General features: G+C 36.3%; 1 protein-coding gene across 1 annotated transcript; it reads left to right on the top strand.

Annotated features, from left to right (window-relative positions):
- Nucleotides 1-697: 697 nt before the first annotated feature.
- On the top strand, nucleotides 698-18,484 carry LOC129264479 (DNA polymerase eta-like). Its single transcript, XM_054902364.2, has 10 exons — nucleotides 698-879; nucleotides 2,813-2,947; nucleotides 3,629-3,846; nucleotides 6,321-6,472; nucleotides 6,890-6,993; nucleotides 8,072-8,191; nucleotides 8,820-8,943; nucleotides 9,472-9,537; nucleotides 10,186-10,355; nucleotides 11,234-18,484. Exons 1-10 carry the CDS (start codon nucleotides 755-757, stop codon nucleotides 12,474-12,476), a joined length of 2,457 nt encoding a protein of 818 aa, XP_054758339.2. The 5' UTR covers nucleotides 698-754; the 3' UTR covers nucleotides 12,477-18,484.
- Nucleotides 18,485-21,449: the final 2,965 nt, after the last annotated feature.

Here is a 21,449-nt window from a genome sequence, read left to right as displayed (position 1 = left end):
TTATGCCAGAAAGCATAATTATGCCAGTTCTGGCAACGTTGCTTCCACTACCACACATTTATTTATTTTTCTTTCACACATACTCAGGAACAGGCCCGGGAACAGGTTGTGTATAGTTTCCCTTTGAAGAGTTCAACATTCTCCTTATTTTCTTTCGTCACACCCAGGATCAGTTTCAGCTTTTTATCGATGGGGGGGGGGGGATATTTTCATCAACATTTTCCAGTTGTGGCCGCCGAAATATGATTTTTTAAAGGGGTCAAAGCTAACTAAATTTTCATTTTTAGAAGCAACATAGGGTATTTCATGATGGCCTGAATATAAATTACCACGCGAGCTCAAATTTTTTGATATTTTATATATTTGCCCTGAAAATTGAACATTGTGAGCAGCTTTTGTAATCATAATTGGGGTATCTATCTAACTAAACGATCCGTGTTTCCTTGATTTTGTACTCTAATCCCGACTCTAATCGTGTAATAATTCTTGTAAATATTGTGATTTTCTTGATTAAAAAAAAAAAAAATTAGATCTATATAGAAAAAGAAAGAGTCTTTGGATAATTGAACAAGCAGTTCAATCAATGTGAATAATAAACAACAGCCCGGCAATAGCCCCCTTGCTATATCTGCCTGTGGCACCCCCCCCCCCCCCCCAGCCTCAGCTCCATCAAATCGAGAATTGACATGTTGATTGAATAACAACAAAACATCGACATGGCGCGGGTAATTCATTCGGGTCGAAAGCCGAAACAATGGATAGAGTCGTTATTTTGGTTGATATGGACTGTTTCTATGTCCAAGTAGAACAAAGATGCGATCCGAACCTGAAAGGAAAACCTGCTGCTGTTGTCCAGTATAATTCATGGAAGGGCGGAGCGTAAGAACCATATTTATTAGGCCTAACTTTAGGCACATATTTTCCTAAGAATTATGTAATGTATGTAGCCCCATGTACTGAGATCGACGTATCCTGGACGTCTGAGACTGAGCTAACCCAGAGAGCTCCAGCCCGCGTAGCGGGCTGGAGCCCAGACGCTCAGTGTGCAAACGGGCATTAAGGTGAGAGTACCGTGAAGTTTGGTCAAAATAATTTTGATAATACATAATTAAAACAGAAATTAAGCACTTACCACGATTGTATGGATGATAGTCTAACGAGTGGCAGTTTCCTGACATCGAGGCACAGACTGGAACCTCAAAAAACGATCAGTTCTGTCGCGGTGGCTCTCCTTCTTTCAAAATTCATAGCAAAATGGCCGTTCGAGAGGGTGTAGGGCGCATGCGCGAATTTGACAAAGTCTATATGCGCTAGTGCTATACTAGCCTCGGTCTCGATCGGCCATTTTGTGTTGAATTCTGAAAGAGGAGAGCTACCGCGACAGAACTGATCGTTTTTTGAGGTTCCAGTCTGTGCCTCGATGTCAGGAAACTGCCACTCGTTAGACTATCATCCATACAATCGTGGTAAGTGCTTAATTTCTGTTTTAATTATGTATTATCAAAATTATTTTGACCAAACTTCACGGTACTCTCACCTTAATGCCCGTTTGCACACTGAGCGTCTGGGCTCCAGCCCGCTACGCGGGCTGGAGCTCTCTGGGTTAAGACTGAGCAAGCAATTCGCAGTGCTTGGTTACTTAGGGAGTTCTGTGGCTTTTTGAAATCTTGAAGGAATCCCAACAAATTTGGTACTATTTGAAATCTTTTGTAATAAGAAAAAGAATGGTGCTTAAATCAACTCATGATGTCAAATATTGACAGAGATATTTCTGTTTAAAAGGGAGAATGTGCAGATTTTTTTTACAGCAAAAGTAGATTTTCATTACACAAAATGCAATGACTGGGACTATATAATCCTTTTTAAAGTGCAATGCACTGCTACGCGGGGCAAGGTATGTCCTTGAATTATACATAATTTTATTCTTTAAACTTCAAAGTTTCTCATGGTATAGGACTAGGCCCTATAGGTTTCTATAGGGTTTTCCTCCTAATGGCTTCATACTTGTTTTATTAGGGTGTCTGGAGAAAAAAATTGTTTTTCTTATTTCAAGAAAATATCACATTTTCTTTGTGAATTTGAAGAGAAATGACCTTCAGACTGACAGAAATGTAACATTTTTGAAAAAAATGCAATGATTGGCTGCAAAAAAGAAGAATGAAATTAGGTAAATTTTCAGCATTTCTCTGCCATACATGTAGACTGTGTAGTTAAGAAATGGACACACACAAATCCAAATTTTTAGCTTCCGAGAGCTGTTATAAATTTATTATTAATGCCAAAAACTTGTCCATAAAGAGTCCAATAGGATTTTTTATGCTCTATCTGATGGTATGATTTTTATAAAGATTTGGAAACCAGATCACAATGAAAAATTGCGACAAAGTGAAAAAAATTGTGCAAAACAGAAATGTCATTTTCCCATAGAAAACGCATGGAGAAATGGCAATCTCAACACACACAAAAATAAAGGTTTGCAATTTATCTCTAAATCCTTATTTAAAATGATCATATAAACTTGTCCTTACTGTCAAAAGAAGCCCCTGAATTTTCTCTTTCCATACATGCCAAACACAAGTTAATAATCAATTCAGATCACATTTTTCTAGTAGCCTGAACTTCCCCGAAAAAATGTGCCATATTTTCCCCTAAATTAGCCTGTTTTATGCTGACACTTTTCAGTGTGGCTTCAGACACCCTAGTTTTATACATGGGTGCGCAGACAGATACAAATTCTGAAAGTGGCATTTTAACCCTTTTACATAGAATATAGATATTTAAATCTTATCCATATAAAATCGTTTTATTCTAGAATAATTGCAGTGAGCTATGAAGCAAGGAAGTTTGGTGTAACCCGTCAGATGCGAGGTCGGGAAGCTCGACAAAAATGTCCAGACATCCAGCTTGTTACGGTACCTGAGAAAAGGGGAAAGGCTGATCTTACAAGGTAAGCCTTCATGATCACTGCAAGTCCTATCACTTGCTGGACCCCAGTGCTTCAAAATTCCAAAATGGTAAATTTGCCATCCAACAATTAAGTCCTTGATTGTGACTGGCTCGAGAGCATTGTTACCATGGAAGTTACCATTGGTTAGCTAAGTTACCATATTAGCAACTATTTTGCAACAGGGCATTGGACCAGTCAGTCATCTAACTCTTATGACAAAGGTTGACAGGAAGTTTTAAGAATACATCTAGATTCAACTTGTTTTCTATTCCTTTACACCCTTCCAAATACTTGTCAGAATACACCACATAATATTTGTGAGGCAAGCTGTCAAAACTTGTAGCCTCCTAGGATTTTGACCAAAGAGGGATTATATATTTATATCATCTGAAAGTCAAGTTAATTATTTCAGATATATATTATTTTGATTTTTTCTATATGATAACTATAATAGATCATTATTTTTATTCAATTTGATAAATAACTATCAGAACACCTGTTAAAAATGAATTGAAAATGAGATACCTGCAGGATACATTGTCCAAGGACTACACCATCTACATTAGAAGAAACGATAGAGTGTAAATATAAGAAGACATGCCTTTTTATGAATTGATCAAATCTGTTCTTACTGATCCTCTCACAAAACCCTATAATATACCTCAATTTTTCACTCTATAGATACAGAGAAGCAGGAGCAGAAGTAATAACAGTCCTGTGCAAGTACAGCGATAGCGTTGAGAGGGCCAGCGTGGACGAGGCCTACGTTGATGTCACAGACCAGGTCCAGACAAGGCTGGCCCAGATGGAGAACCAAGGTCAGGTCCTTGATCCTGAACAACTGCCTCAGACGTTCATTGCTGGTCATGATGTCGCTGAAGAGGGTGTTGATATAGAAGGTGAGTACCTTTCAAATTTTAATTTATGGTATACTTGATCTTTAGTACCAAAGGAAAGAAAAATTATGGCAAATATTCATTTTGTTAATATTTTCTATTTTTCTAAGGCATGTTCGAAAATGCCCCTGAAACATTTGTGGTGGATATATTCATGAAATTTAAACTTCGAGATCTTTATATCATAATAGTACCATTATGATTATGATGGTATATTTGATAGAACACTGATTTTGGAATCTAGCAGCTTGTGTTTGAAAACCAGCCCTTGAAGGAGGCACATCTGTTGGTCCTGAATTGGAGCAATCATACTGTCTAAAGAGTTAACCTTTGCCACCCCCCCCTCCTCTTCCCCTGCCCCCACCCAGCTCCTGAATGACAATTTTATGGTACACACATCAAATGTTTGCCTGTAATTTGACCCTGCTTTGAAAATCCTAGTATCACTGCTGTGTCTAAACAGTCGGGTAAACCAAACTACAAACAAACATAATTTCCTTAGGTCATACTTTACAGCTATTCACTAGCCTAAGATACCAGAAACCAATCACTTCAGTGTAGTGCTGCAAGTCAGGCGCCATGTTCGGGTTCGGTTCGGTTCGGCAAGGTTCGGCAGAAATTTGCCGAACATTGGTTCGGTTCGGGGTTCGGTAATGATAGACTGATAAAGCTAGCTATAGTTCATTCAGGTATACGTAGCGTATCGGTAGACAATTTGTACTTGATTGACTGCATGTGCTCGCGTGTACCTCTGTCACATCAAACCATTTTATCTCTATCTTGTTGACATGAAACTATGAAAGTTATAGCGCTCAACGAATCAACTGTTATCTCGAATTTGATTATCTGATGACAGATTTATTGGGTAACTCACAGTTCTAAAATGGCGACTCTTCCTAGTCGTCCATACCTGGACCACACTTTGGATACTTGCCAAATTAACTACGCTCGCACTCGTACCAGCTAGGCCAGCGCATGCAGTCCCCTGGCCTTGTAGCGGGACTCTGAGCTCATGAATATTTATATATACAGTCCGGCCAAACGTGATTGGCAATTGCATCACATACGAGGCGGCCAGCGCCAGTGCACTGAACTGTAGGCATAGTAGGGCCAGGGGCGTGTCGAAGAAAGCGTGCTTATGTAATGCGCCTTTCGCTAATTGGCTCGATGGGTGAACTAAACCACCAATCGCATGTCGCTTATTGTCGCATCGGTACATACAGCCACGTGCTTTGTCTGCTCGCGAAACTCAGCTCACTGATTGAAGAGCAATTCCCGAGATTTCTATGATTTCATTGGTCAGATTTCATTCGACCATGAACATACAGACCAAGTGGGATGCAAGTTTTACGACTGTAATGGGACAGGGGGAGTAGAGTGATCGTCGAATTGTTTATGGTTAATTTGAGAAGTTGATAAGAAAGGAAAAAAAAGAGTAAAGATTGGGGGTCATTTTCCCCCAAGAGATGAATGTTTCCGCATGGCTTTATCTTTATTCAACTTGTCAACGAGGGGAAGGGGATCTTGCTATATGCTATACCGTAATCATTCATGAGTGTTTGATTTTTATTTTCATCTGATTGTTAATTATAAAAAAGAAAACTTCACCTCATCTCATTTCTATATTATTTGTTTTGCGTCTCTCCTTTCCATCTCTAACAGTCACTCACTTTATTTCCCACTTTCACTGGATCTCTCGTTTTCAAAACTCTTTACTTCTCTCTAAAATCATGAAAACTAGACAGTATAGCGAGCCGACACCTCAATAATAATGTCAATCACCTCAATCAGATCTTTATTCTCCGCCGCAACAATACACGAGTTACGATCTTAATCACATCGTATCGTAATTCATAATATTAATGGTACTTCATCTTTCACTTTCAGTTTATTGAGCTCGTCCATTCAAAATACTTTGAAGATTTTCAAACAAGAATCTTGTTCGCCACCTAAAAACAACAATATTTTAGATAATTAGATTTAACCAATGAACACTCATACAGTTTTGGTTTTCTTTACCATGCTTCGGCGATTCGGCCACAGAGCGAGAGATGATGAAAGCCAGTAAAATGATTATAGCGCAAGCTCGCGCAACATCGTTCATCGGATCTCCTTTCTTAATCAGGGCCGTAAAAACCACATGAAAATGAAAACAAAATCTAGTAACCGCAAAATAAGCGCATACTTCCAACATACAATTGCAAAGAAGATTAAATAGAGAATGCGCAAATATAATGATTAGAAAGGGTGTAAACTTATAAATTTATTAGCTGAAAGCCGGTTTTTTTTTTTTTGCCGAACTTCCGAACCAAGTCTTAGTGTTCGGTTCGGTTCTGTTCGGTTCGGAAGTGCCATGTTCGGCGAACTACCGTTCGGTTCGGCGGTTCGGCTACAGCACTACTTCAGTGATATTTCAGTATTCTATAACATGTTTCCTTTGTTTGTGCTGTCTATTTCATGAAACTTCCATTCTGCAGACGTGCGAAAGAGAGGACTAGAAACCTGGCTAACCTCATCAGACTTAGAAAGAAAGAGACTCGGCGTTGGAGCGTTGATTGCAGAGGAAATGAGAGCAGCAGTTTACAACGAATTAGGATTTCGGTGTTCTGCTGGCATATCACATAACAAGGTTGGATTTCCTTTGATAAAAAAGACATTACAAACAATAAAGCCATAAGGAATCTTCTAAAATAAGCTCTGAAGATCGGAAACAAATTATAACTGTTTAGGGACAATGCTGAACCAGTTTGTCTTATGAAACCAATCCTCATCAACAACAATTCTGGGCATTACTGAAAAGGAATACTTGGAGTTGAACAAATGCATGTTTACTGTTGAAACAAGGAGTCATTGAATTACCACAAAGATTCAGGAAGTATTTCATATTGCAGAATTGGTGAATTGCAATATATTATATAACCAGAGTTTCTTGCTGCCACAATATGGAAGATTGTGATGTCTTTAAGTTTCAGCATGAAAAATGTTAATTTTTGATAGAGCTTAGAGCATTTAACAGTGATTATCTTCTTTGTTTAACTATCTTCAGATGCTAGCCAAGATAGCATGTGGATTCCACAAACCAAATCGACAAACTGTACTGCCACCCGAAGGCTTGGATAAGGTCTTCAAGACTATTTCCATCCGAAAATTGTGAGTATCCATGTACAAAAATTTCATGTGATTGGCATCACTCACTGGCAGATCTAACTGAGTTGAATACAATACCATTTCATGATGAGCCATGCTGTTTGTGTACATGACTGAGCCTGTCAGAGTATCCTGTCCAATCCAGCTAGATCCCCCCTAACATTTTTATTTTCGGCGGGAAAAACATCATTACCCCAAAGCTCCTGTAACAAGAGATTCAAAAGTGTAAGATTAGCCCTTACTAGCTGAAAACGTCAATTTACATATATTTCCTTTTTTTGAGACTTGAAATTGTGTAAGAAGGATCCGGAAATGAATGGAAACAGACCTGCCAACCAGTACGTTTTTGGCGAATTTATAATAAAAGTATTTTTTTTAAATGTTTTTTTCTTTAAAAAAAAATCGTAATTTATTGATAAAAATCATCTCTATATGTCTCTATTTCATAAAACTTACACAAATCTGGGTATTAGATCAATGTAATTTCAGGTAACTTGTTTTTTTTTTCAATCATTTTGTTAAAGCCAGGGTAAGATATACACATGTTTAAATGTTTTTGTTTTTTTTTCATCTGCAAGAGCAGTTCACATTGTAGCTTGCATGCAGCTTGAGTGCCGCGATGAGCGAGTGCGCCACGCATTTTATTATGAAATACACTTTTTTGGGGAAAAATACACTTTTAAAATCACAGAATACACTTTTTCATTCCCAGAGTTTGGCAGGTCTGTGGAAAGTAGACAAAATAAGTGTAGACCAAATGGCGCAGAAGTCAGAGAAATATATGGGGCTTTAATTTCTATATGATCCAGGAAAATTATGCTTCTGGTAGGAATGAGTTTTGTTGAATTATCAATATCAGCAAAACGGGTAAGACTAGTAGCACTAGCACAATTTTTCTTCAAAAAATAATTTGCTTGCAGAAGCAGTATCTGCATTAATAGTTTGATCATTATAATAATGATAATGATAATAATAATACAATTTTTAAGTATCAAGACAATGATTTTCTATGAAAAACACATTTTCGGGGTTGATGGAAGTTTTGGTAATGATATTGACCTCTTGTTTTTCTTTCTTCTAGTCGTAATCTTGGTGGAAAGCTAGGTCATTCTCTATCTGAAGACCTAGGAGTGGAGTACATGGGTGATCTTGTACCCTACACAGAAAAACAGTTACAGAAGAGATATGGGGAAAAATCTGGGTAAGTTCATAGCATTTTTTTATCACAAAACAAAAAGATGTCACAATCATACCCATTCTTTGTCATGCCTTGCATAGCAGCAAGACAAAGGCACCACTGACAGCGTCATCAGCATTAGAATCTTAACCTACTTTATTATTTGATAATCTAGAAATTGCGAGTCCTTTATTCCATGAAATGACATAATGGTTATCAAGTATCAGTGATTATGACTGTAAATATAATTTCTGAACACTGGGTCAATTTAAAATTAAATTTGATAGAACTCAATATTTCGTTCATTATTTCCAAAGTATCAGAGCAATTGTAATGAAACTTCTATTCTTTTGCTGGAAATTTGCTTCCATTCATATTAGGTTAGTTCCTTGTACAAAATATATCAATTAATAAAATTGCCTTGTGACATTACAACATTGCTGAGTTTGAAGTGTATGATGATGGCTTCCTGTGTTTTCAATTTATGTTGTTTAATTGTAAAAAAAAATATTTTCAATTCTGTGAATTTTTTATAATTCTGTAATATTTTGTATTATGTTTTGAAAAAAGTCACAGCTATCCCTTTTCATATCTATGATGTTACAATTATCTTTGTAATATTTCATTAAATATTTTTCATTTGTCTGTATAGTACGTGGTTGTATGGTATATGTCGAGGAATAGACGATGAGCCTGTTAGACCTCGTCAGCTTGCCAAATCAACTGGCTGCAGTAAAAACTTCACTGGAAAGAATGCATTGGATACAAGAGAAAAGGTGAGAAGGAAAATTGGTAGCTTAGTGCCCAACAGGTCCTTTGGAGAGGACGTTAAGCCTTTGGTCCTCGGGTTTCTTGCTTACAAGCAAACATGCTTTTGTAGTAATCAGATAAAATTACCACCAATTCAAGAAACAGATTAGTTTATTAAGAGGAGGGGTGAAATGACCAAGCTAGATTAATGGGGATTCTCGTAATAAAAAAAGAAACAATTCATGAGAAATTCATCAACGTGAAACCCAACAAAGTGGCGTTACACTTTGCAGAAATATGAGGAATCATGAGAGACTTGGATAATGAAAGTCAAATTCTATATTGCATCACAAATGCAATGATAAGCATTGAATTGATACGAAAATTCATTTCATTCTTCTTTGATATCTTATGAAAGAAATAAAGGATGATCTTTTGCCCACGACTTTTTTGAGAGGTAGAATGAATCGTGGATGTTGTTTAAAGATAATTCATACTGTCTTTATAGATAATTAGGATATAATTTCTTTCTCCACCCCCCCCTCCCCCTGCAGGTCAAGTACTGGTTACGTTCTTTGGCAGAAGAAGTTGAACACAGGTTACATAGAGAAGAGGAAATGGTAAGATGGAAACAACCTTAAATTGAAATGGCATTGTTATGAAACACCCTCCAGATGGGTGTTTCATAGCTGTCCGTAAGTTGAGAGTGACTTTAAGAACGACTGGTGAACCTTTTATATGCGCTATTATGTTAATAATCACAAATAAACATTTATGGTGCATATCATTTACCACAAGAAAGGATCACTAGTATTTCTAAAAGTCACTCTTTTCTTATGAAGAGCTTTAAGAACGGCCCCAGTTGGGTGTTTCATAAAGCTGCTCGTTAGTTACAAGTGACTTTACAAACGACTGGTGATTCCTCCTTTGAAGCTAAATTCGCACCAGTGAAAATTTGGTGCGCATGATTTATCTCAAGAAAAGATCACCCGTTGTTCATAAAGTCGCTCCTGAATTACAAACAGCTTTATGAAACACCCACCAGGTACCTCTGAGCTGTCTTTAATCTATGGGTTCACTGATTGCTTACTAAACAATAGCATTCATACTTTCTTGCCCGTCAGTAAAACAATAATACGAGTAAAAATTAGCAACTAGAACATTGATGAAAAATGGACTCTGAGTATATTGGCATCAATCACCATGTCAAGACCTTTCACATACAGTCCTCCCTTCACAAATACTGTCTGTTTACATTTTTTTTTCAGAATAATCGTATATCCAAGCACTTGACAGTGTATGTCCGCCAGGCTGGTAACCCTCCAACCTCGGCCAGTAGGTCTTGTGGTGTCCATCAGGTCAACAGTGAGATGATCGCCAAGGACTGCTTAGCTGTCATACAGAACCTCAACCGCGCTGGCAACCATCAGGCAGCATGGTGAGTAGAAGACAGGGAGAAGGATGGAAAGGGGGTGGAAGAGTTATAAGGATTAAACGCAGTCGTCAAAGACTTGAACTTGAAATTTGTTTCTTTTGACCCCTTTTTACAGTATGAGAAAAGATACAAAAAAATGCTAAACTATGAATGCAGAACGGAACCTTGTGCAGCTTGGTGATTTAAAGATGAAGGGATGATGGAAAAAGGCAAAAATGGGGTAGTTGAGTTTAAAGGATTCAGTAAGGCATTTGCCAAAGACTGCTTAGCTGTCATACAGAATCGTGCTGGTAACCATCAAGCAGTATGGTGAGTGGAAGATAGAGGGATGAAGGGAGAAGGGTGAAAAAGAGTGCTGAGGAGTTTTAAGGGATTAAGTAAGGCCATTGCCAAAGACTGCTTAGAGGGATGAAGGGGGAAAGTTGAAAAGGGAATTATTGGAAGCAGTATGGCAGTTGTTGAAGAGTGCTTTAATAGCTGTCATACAGAACCTCAACCATGCTGGTAACCCTAAGCAGCTTGTAAGTCAAAGATAGAGGGGTGAAGGGAGAGGGTGAAAGGGGGTAGAGACTTCAAGGGATTCAGTACGGCAGTTGCCAAAGACTGCATAGCTGTCATACAGAACATCAACCATGCTGGTAAGTGATGGATTGAAGATAGAAGGATGAAGGAACAGGATTAAAAGGGGATAAAGTGAGTTTAAGTGTTATGTCGACTTTCCATTAATCTTAAGAAAAATAGGTAATACTATCCATAACAAGAATTGTAATGAATATAGTGGAGGGATGAGTTCCATTTGCCTTTATTGCACTGAAAGCTTTAGATACTACCAGCTTTTCCTTTCAAATATTAATTAAAGCCAATTTGTTTTATTTCAAAAGGTCCCCTCCCGTAATATGTCTTGGTATATCGGCTTCTAAGTTTGTGGACGGAGGAAGCACCAAGTCAGGTTCAATTCAAAGCTTCTTATCGCCTGCAACAAGCAAACCGGCTACAACACTACTGCTAAACGAAAGTCCAAAGACCACACAGGATCAGACGTCTAAGAGAACACTTGACAGATTCCTCACTCAGTCAAGCAAAGACCCTAAGCTGGAGAACACAGTAGAGCAATTTGGCTGTGAGATTGTGGGGGATCAACAAGAGAGGAGGAAGTCCAACCCCAAAGACCAGGGGATCAGGACGTTCTTCCAGAAGAAAAGGACCAGTGATGAAAATGATCCAAGGGGTTCTTCTGTAGCATTTATGGCATCGCATCAGAGAACCATGACTTCGGTAGAAAGAGACAAAAGCATGATTCATCAGGATTCAAAGGCAACATGTGTCTCTGGAATGACCAGAAATGAAGGTGCCAATGGTGAATCCCCAAAGGCAGGATCCAGTCATGGACAGTCATTCTTCGCCAGATTGCAGCAAAAGAAAGACAAAGAGATTCAGGAAAAAAGAAACAGATCTTTGAGACTAGGTCAGCCAATCACCGATTCTGCAGGAGAAGCTACAAGCTCGTCTCATTTAGAGACAGGCCCAACTGGAAACAGAGCTGGTTGTTCCCATCAGGTGGAGGATGAAGACATTGATGGAGATGCTAATCTGTTTCCTGATTTCTCAAGTGATGAGGATTTTGAGGTATCCCATGCCTCATCTTCAAAAGGAAGAGTATTGTCTTCCAGCGTTTCAGAACTAACTAATAGACATTGTTATGGTGCAAATCAAGGGCATTTTAGTGATGAAACAGGAAAGGGGAAACAAAATATAGCAGGGACATTAGGGTGTAGCGATGACTCTGTCCCGGTGAAGGCTGAACCAGCCAGGACACCAGGTGAGGATGAGATCCTCTGCGAGAAATGCCATCAAATCATCTTAGTCTGGGACTACCCTGAACACCTAGACTTCCACATGGCCCTAGAACTTCAGGAACAGGATCAAGCAGAGGCCAGGAACACTGTACCAAGGCCTGGGCAAACAAATGGGACTAAGCCCAAACCTTCATCTATCATCAAGATTGGGAAGAAGAGAGGAAGGCCGCCTGGGTCAACCACTAAGAATAAGAAGACAAAGCAGGGTGATGGTCATGGAAATGGACCGGGGAGCAGTAGTCTAAAAAGTTTTTTTAAACCAAAATAAAGCTCCAATTATAAGTGAATTTTTACACAATATTCAAGTTCATGTCTGCATGTCTGGTCCATAGCCTAAACGGCTTTTTCAAACAAAAATGAAATTCCAGTTGTATGTAATTTCTCCCAATATTCAAGTCGATATCTGCACACTGCCATGGACAACTTTCAATCTGGTTCGGTCCAGGGATATATATTTTTTTTAATGTGAAGTTCATATTGAATTTCAGATATTTATAGATGAGTCTGTATAAATCACAATGTTTTTGTAAGAAATTAAATCTGGTTGACTGGAACAATAATAAATTTGTATTATAGTATAGGACATGTAGTCATTTATCTATTTATTGGGATGAATCTAAGTAACTATATCATGTCTATCACAAGTAATGTGTATTTTTTATAGTTTGCCATCAAAGAACTTTTTTTGAACATGTAGATGACAATAAAAAGTCTGAAGTGCAATAGCAAGCTATTGTGGTCTGGAATCATGTGCATTATCTGCACAGAAAATAAAAGAAATATGAATCTATGTTTGGTAAGATACTTACCAATTTATTCAAATTCAGTGATTGGAAATTCAAGAGATTTTCATGTATCAATTATGTCAGTGCCATACAAAGTTAAATCATAACAGCAATTAAAATTGGATGGTTGAAATCAACTTCTTAAGATAAGACTGATTTATAATACTTCAGTTCAGATTTTTTTTCTCTTTCAAAAACAGTGATTTTATTCACTTCAGAGTTATGATGACTGAAGATGTACTGCCAAAGAAAATGAGTCATTTCTACATATTGATCGGGTATTATGTATTGCACAAAACTTTTTTAAGTTTGGAGACACATTGTCATTCAAGCCTGATGAACTTTTGAATGTGAACATTTCATCATGCTCACTTTGTTTGCAATACTCTGTCAAAATATCGGACAATTTTAGTAGATTATCACAAAAATATTTCATTTGAGCAATTGTCTTTTATCCCTCATAGACGCCCTTTTTTGTCACAGTAGTTTCTATAAAATCTTATAGATAACAAAGACTTAAAGAGGGTTTATTAAGTGACAATTTCTGAAGATTTTAGAAGTATACAATCTGGCAACTGGTGGAGGGATGAATTTTGACTGCAGGTAGTTGAGGATTATATAAGTTCCAATTTGGACAAGTATTGATCATATTGTGCAGCAATTGTGGCACACAAACAACTTAACAGTGACAGAGAACCATTGATACTACGCCAGAAATAATGTACCAATCATAACAAAAAAATAATCTTGGTTCATGAGATGTTTGTAAGTTCTGTTTTGTTCTATTTTGAAAGTGAAATACGATTATACAAAATATATTGAGATGTATGATAGTAAATTAAATGAAAATACAAATACAAATTCTTCTATGTATTGACTATTGACCTAATGCAAGTTATGTGTATCTCTTGGGAATCTATTATTAATTTGCGATAGATAAAGGAACAAAATATTAAATTTCCTAGAATTTTGTCTATTTAATCAAAGCTGGGCTTTGAAAAATATTTGGTCAGACCTGATATTAATATTTTTGGATTTGGACTGTCTTACTCGGTAGGGTTCTCGGGGGTTGGTCTACTTGGATCAACATCACCCTGGTTCTATACACATGTAGTTGGAACATGTCCAGAATATGCAAGTAGGAGCCAAAATCTTGTCAATCGTTCCTTATAAAGATGATTGACCAAGACCCCATCTGACAAAGAGTTGTCATTGATCCGATCAATCGTAACTATGGAAAGCCAGTAATAACAACATCTAGACTATTAATTCAGTGTTTTCCAAGTGTATTTCCAAATGTATGTGCTTTTTGTTTCCAAAGGGATATATATACATTTCCTGTGTAAAGAATTATGACATTGATGGATTTCCATAGTTTAGATTGATTTTTTTTTTTAAGTTGGAGTCCTCCTTAGACCGAGCAAGCCCCAAATGAGCTTGATTAAGTTGGCCGATTGACAATGGGATCACATACTGGAAACCCTGCCTTTTGAAAAATATATTAATATATAAATTATTGATGAATATTTAATCAATTAGAAAGGATAATGTTCAGAAGTGTATATTATATATCACTTAGTGATTATTCATTTAGTGATGAATTCATTGATTGATTTATAATTTCAATTTAATTTATTATTTAAAATATGAATATAAATACATATATATATATATATATATATACAGTACCTATATAATTTGCTCAATTTACTGGAGAGATGTGTGGTTACTTGCAGTGTTTTCTTTAGTGTATTTGAATTAATTTAATTAAGCTATAATTTTTGCCCATATTTGAATTTTGATTCATGAAATTAGAAGACTTATCTTCTTATAATAATAATAAGGGTTGGATATTTTTTCAAGTGAATAATAGTCAACAATGTAGTGGTTGCTCTGGCATATATTGACAAGATAATATAATTGGAGATGTCAGATAAAATTATCTTCAGTTTCAAAAGAGTTTGATTTATAGGTTGCATGTGTTTGTTGAATGTGTGCTTGTATTGTCAGATGAGAGACCGCAATTAGTAAAGGTTTATTTCAAATTGGTCTAATGCCAATTTGTCCAATTACCAACTCGTCTACTATCATTTGGTCTACCATCAGTTCGTCCACTATCCACATAGTCTAATTGCCATTTTTGTCCACTCACCATTTCGTCTAATAACCAGTTGGGTCCAAAAGCCATCTAGTCTATGTATACCATTTGGTCTAATTTCAATTAGTGTTAACTGGGCGAAATGGATGTAAAAGAAATGAGTATTGGACCAACTGGTTTTAGACGAAACGGTTATAGACGAACTGGTGATAAGACAAACTGACTATTGGACCAAATGGTTAGACGAAATGTTGATGGACAGAATGGCATTAGACTAAATGAAGGTAGACCATGTGATAAGTGGACGAGTTGGCAATTTACCTTAGTAAATTCTGAGAATGGTCCTAGGAAACTTGACTATTATCCTCGAAATTCTAACAATGAATTTATGAATTATTCTGTCGACTGTCCGAGGGTGGGGGATCAATAGAGGTAGAGATGGTGTGCTACTACACAATTCCACGATATCATTTATTAAAAAAAGTTCATTAAAAATGTGATTTAATCACACTATTTGGAGTAGTTACTCTGTTTAGAATAGTTCCTTTGGTGTATATATTGATATTGTTTGTGTGTGCCTGAGTCACACTTCCATCGATGTTCAGTATATTCATCTTAAATTCATGAAAGATACATTCTTCAATTACACTATTTCACAAACGATAAACAGACAGCTTAATTTCAATTTTCATGAACACAATGGTATTTATTGAAATATTTGTTTACATACATAAATTATTCAAGACACATATTTTTTTCTTTTTCTTATGAAACCAGGAATAGCACACAGCCAGCAACAAAAAATAGGAGTACAAAAATAATATCAATTGAAAAGATAACACCCTATCCAAAAACAAAAAATAAAACACGGCATGGCAAGTCAGAATATTGCAATAAAAGTCAATCAATGACTTTCGTAAGAATGGCATATCTGAAAGAATAAAAATTATACATTTGAAAATGACTTTACAAATCAAATAAACATTTTTCTGACTTGTTTGTTGGAATCTATTTCAATATTCAATGAGTTTTTCAATATTCTGAGTTAATTATAAATTAGTAAGCATTTCAAAAATAGGAAATGTAATATAATATTTAATCAGCCTTGTGTGTGTCGATTTTGTGACGTCAAAACATTGCAAAATCTGAAAGTCCTTTCAGGACCCGAGGATAATTATTTATTTTTTCCCCCATAGGCGGATTTGGCAATAAAAACGCATTCTCCACAGACTCCAGACCACATACATGCAGACTTGGAGTGCAACAGCTTAATCAAACTTACATTAGCTCCTGTAAATGTGACTTTTGAAAAAGTGACTGTTTTCATATAAATCGCATTAATAATGTCAATGATGCATAATCCCGTGATTATAGTCTGAATGTAATAATAGAAAACAACAGCCTTTCCTATAACCACGTGGTGTGAATTTTCTTTGGTGCACAAATTTGAGATTTTTTAAAGCAGCAAAAAAATACATGCATTTAATAGGGAAGGATATGAAAATAGTTAAACATAGTCTTAAAGAGGATGGATTATAACTGGGCGTTGTAATTATCTTTTTTATGTTCAATTGAAATTCAAGCCCAACACAATGGGCCATTGCAGCAAAGTTGAATTGCGATTGAACGAAAATCAAATGCAAATTTGCATTTATTTTAAGGGTCTGTGTGCTTGATATCTTGACTTGTGCTTGATTTGGAATTGAACGTAAATTTCTCGCAACATCCAAGATTATGCTCATAGATCATGTACCCTAAAACACAGAAACATGACAAAAGGATTGTTAGCCTCATGATACAATAACCATCGGGACAAGCGGACTGATAGAAATATAAGAACGAAGGGTTGGGGGAATATTTCTACAAGTATAAAACATATGTTACTTTTTATATTACTTCAAAAAACATACCCCAGTCCAGCTGAAGCAAAGATAATCAACAAATACACAGTATTTCATCTCTTTAGAGTCAGAAGTTCATAAATAAAATCATGTCTTGAAATACATTTAATGCCATTAAGCCATCAGATAGATCAAATTCTCCACCGCTAATATACAGATAGTCCGAAAGTCAGTTTTGTAGGCTCATGGTCATCGGACATGTGCTAGGCATATCCTTGGTTGCAAACTTGGAGCTCGAATCTGTCAATTTATGAATTTCAAGGATGCTTATTTACATGTTAAACTGATAACCGGAATTTTAATAGTTTATCGTGAAAGATATATAAATTGCTCCCTCAATTTCATTTTTTAAACACATATTTCCATCACTTCAAATGCCACCCCTGATCAAATATTTCTTTGTTGGACAAAGTGGGCAGCAGTTTAGTTTAGTTTTTTTTTTCCATAAAACTAATGAACTTCATCATGTCCAATTTGGCAGATTTGAAATACTAAGCTGGACAAAAGATTTATACACATTACTATGAAATACATTTTCCCCCTCAAAAAATAGTTTTACATAACTATATGCACCCTCTATTGGTATTCATATGCAATGCATGTTTTGTAGCACAATAAAACTTATAAATATTTCTTACAATATTGCATACATACATTCTTCTAGTATTCTTGGAGTTCCATATTTTTCCAAGTCATTTTGTTTTTAGATATGTACATCAGTATAAATATCATCTGACTTGGAAAATTGGTCCTATAATTACTATTTCTACATCTGGAAATCAAGATTTAAACAGGAATTTACAAAGGTGAGTTAAATTTAATCCATGGTTTATGCAAATACATGTGAAATAGCACTTTACAATTTAGCACGTGCAAGAAAGTGGAGGGGGTCAACTACCCTGCCCCACTCATTTTCAAACAATCAAAGTGTATATGAAATTGTTACATTTTAATTTTAAAAAAATGTTTTTGTTCTAAGGATAGTGACTCGACTCTCTCCCTTCCGTGTTTTCAAATATTCTACATATTCTTGCCGCCGCCCCCCCCCCCCACATCTCCAGAAAATGTCTGCAGACAGCCACAGACTAGATATATTATAAATGCATGCATTTAGCACAGGATGCATTCCTTCTTCCCATAAACAGATTGAAGCAAATTAATCAATTGGGTTGGATATAAGAATCCAAGTTCAAACCATGAATCAAATTTTGCTTCTCTTAACAAAATCCAACCATAGGATTTAAGCTGTATTTCTTTCTGGAATGAATTCACATTATTTGATTATTAACATGGTATCGTTCTGATACATAAATAGTCACATTGGCATGATTTACAAAAAAAATGATAAATAAATAAATCCCAACATTAGAAAAAAAAGGATTTTATTTCCTTTTCTTTAATCAGATCTCTGTGCTTTTCCCTGGCCATTCATCTCCATGAAGATACTAACTGTAACCCACCTACGTTATTCAATTTTTGTCCTTCAAATTTTTTTAATAGTTTTGGGACCTGGGGGGTGTTTCACAAAGATTTAAGTATGAATTAGAGCCGTACTTAAATACCTAGTTGCGTGCATTATAAAAGGCGTGACTGCATGGTCAGATCATGCCAAGAGGACGCGCACTACTGCGTATTGATCAATAAGTTGCGCGTTGCATATCATGTACGCGTCGGCATTTAAGTGTGACCTTAGTCATACTTGAATCTTTGTGAAACACCTCCCAGGAAACAATGTCTTTGGTTTGTCTTAATGTGTCTCATTGTCTGTATGAACATATGTCTGTCTATTATAATTGCCTCAATCTGTCAATGTCACGATGGTAATTCCCTTTTTATCATCTCAGTAATGTCTAAAGAATTCTCATTGTTTCATTACGTCTGTCTTTCCCAATATGTGTTGTTCAGTATGTCTCTCCAGTTCTTCACATCTCTGTAAATGTCTGTCCGAGTCTCATTGTATCAGCCAGTATGTCTCTCCAATTCTATACATCTCTGTCAATGTTTGTCCGAGTCGTGCTATGTCAATCAATATGTCTGTCCAATGTTATATGTCTCTTTCCATGACTGTTGAGTCCTGCTTTGTCCGTCAGTCAATATGTCTGTCAAATTCTAAACATCTCTGTCAATGTCTGTTAAGTCTCCATGTATCGGTCAATATGTCTGTTCGGTTCTCATGATATTGGTCAATACCTTTCTTCAATTCTATGTCTCTGTCAATGTCTGTAAAGCTCTTGTTATGTCAGCCAATATGTCTGAGCTGTCCAATTTATAGTGTGTCGGTGACTTTGTGTATCCAATTCTTTGAGTCTCTGTCAATGCGTCTGTCCAATTCTATATGTCTCTGTCAATATGTCTGTCTAATTCTCACCGAGTCATTTGATATGTCTGTTCAATTTTTTATGTCCCTTTCAAAATGTCTGTCCAATTCCATTCATCTCTGCCAATATGTCTCAGTGATATGTCTGTCAAATTCTCTCTGTGTAGATCAGTATGTTTGTCCACTATTTAATCTGTCAAATATTAATCTAATTCTATGTCTGCCAACTCTACATGTCTCTGTCAATATGTCTGTTCAATTATCTCTGTCTCTACCAATATGTCTGTCCAATTATATTTGTCTCTTCTATTATGTCTGTTCAATTCTATAGGCCCATCTTGTCAATATATCTGTCCATTTCAAAATATCTGTACTATTTTGTCAGTTCTGCGAATGAATAGATCAAAGTGCCTGTCAAAAAACTCACCATTCATGTCAGATAAAATGTCATCTGTGTAGTTGTCATTGTCCATCTTAATATATGAGAACTCCTCACAAATTCTTCTTATAATTATTTCAATATGTCTTTATCCGTCACACAGCACAAGGACTGTTAGTTTCAGTCAGACTGCAGGTCCCAAGAAAGTGGCTTCTTTCATCCAAGTGATATTCATGACTTGAGATGTTTTGCATATTTAATGAGCTTGATGCGGACCAAAACACCTCTTTTCATTCGGTCATTGCTGCTCTAATTGTGCATCGAATTTCATGAATTTGGTACCATTGTAAAGAAGAAGAATCATTCTTTCAGGTCATGTGTTTGGATTTATTCAAAGATTTTGTAATATAGGTTAAAATTTTAATCTAAAATATGCTACAAAATAAATATTTTTACCTGACAAAAGCTGCTATTTTCACACTTTACTTTTGTTTGAGCCCAAATGATTTTTATATCATGATAAAGCTGAATATGTATGCTTTAAAATGATATAGGTTTCAAAATAAGAATTGGTTTAATCGGGTCAAGATCACACTTTTCATTTGCCAGGTACATAAAGCAGCTTGAAAACAAGAATACTGCTCTCTGATTGGTCAAAGAGACCACACAATGGCAAATTCCAACGGTTCCAGTGCCTGGGTTCGTGGGAAGGTCACACTTCCCATGTGGTAATCTCCTCAAATACCCCGCGCCTGTTGTTCTGTGAACCTTATCCAGCCAATCAGAACTCTGGATTTCTTGCAAGTGCAAAATTTCAGAAATCTCGTCTTGTACCTTGGTGGGAAAAGTGTGATCTTGACCCGATTAAAAGGTGCCGCATATCAAAATTGGCATTGTGAGAAAGTACAGAAGTTCAGCTTTATGGTGATATAAATATCATTGAGGCTCAAAATAAAAAGTTTTGCACAATTTGCAAAAGAAAACAGAGGAAGAAAATTCAGTTTTAAGGCACATTTTCAGGCCAGAAATTTACTTATTTAACAAAATATTGTATACAAAATAAATGACCAATATGAAAGAGTAACTTTTACTCTATCTGATGGTGTAATAATATTTCATTTAACTTGAGGTTAAAACAGGTAAATTCTTAGAGAAAGAAAATCTCACGAATCACGAGATTTTGCAAGGAGGAGGATTCAGCCACGAGATGATTTGGATGAATCTGGCCTTTTTGCTCATTAGCATAGGGACCTGCGGTCTGACTGGTTTGTTTCTGTCCAATGTTTACAATGTCTGTTAATACATTTCTCTCTGTCAATATGTCATTTTCAACGGTAATATATGTCATTTCCTCTGTCAATATCTTTGTCTCTGACAATATGTCAGTCTCTGTTGATATGTTAAATCTCTGTCCATATGCCTGTCCAATTTTTACAGTGTCTCTCAATATGTCTATTTTAACTGGGCGTTGTGGCGTGCGCCTGTAATCCAAGCTATGTGCAGAAGTTACAAATTGATTTACCCTGGATTTACCTTGGAAGTAGGCATAAAGTTATACACAACTTATTTTCCCCTCTGTATGCAGAGGTTCGAGCCCTGGTCACGTCTTTCGGATGGTGACGTTAAAGGTCAGTCCCAGATGTAAATAATCATATCTGATTGATACACGTCTGACAAAACTCAAATGCACACACTATCTATTTCTCACTGTGTATGTCAATTTTCACTTTGTCTGTCAATATGCCTTTCGAATTATCACTG

The sequence above is a fragment of the Lytechinus pictus genome, chromosome 7 (assembly GCF_037042905.1).
Source record: "Lytechinus pictus isolate F3 Inbred chromosome 7, Lp3.0, whole genome shotgun sequence".
NCBI lineage: Eukaryota > Metazoa > Echinodermata > Echinoidea > Temnopleuroida > Toxopneustidae > Lytechinus > Lytechinus pictus.
The sequence above is the reverse complement of the archived record's forward strand: the minus strand, read 5'-3'. Positions and strand labels throughout refer to the sequence as shown.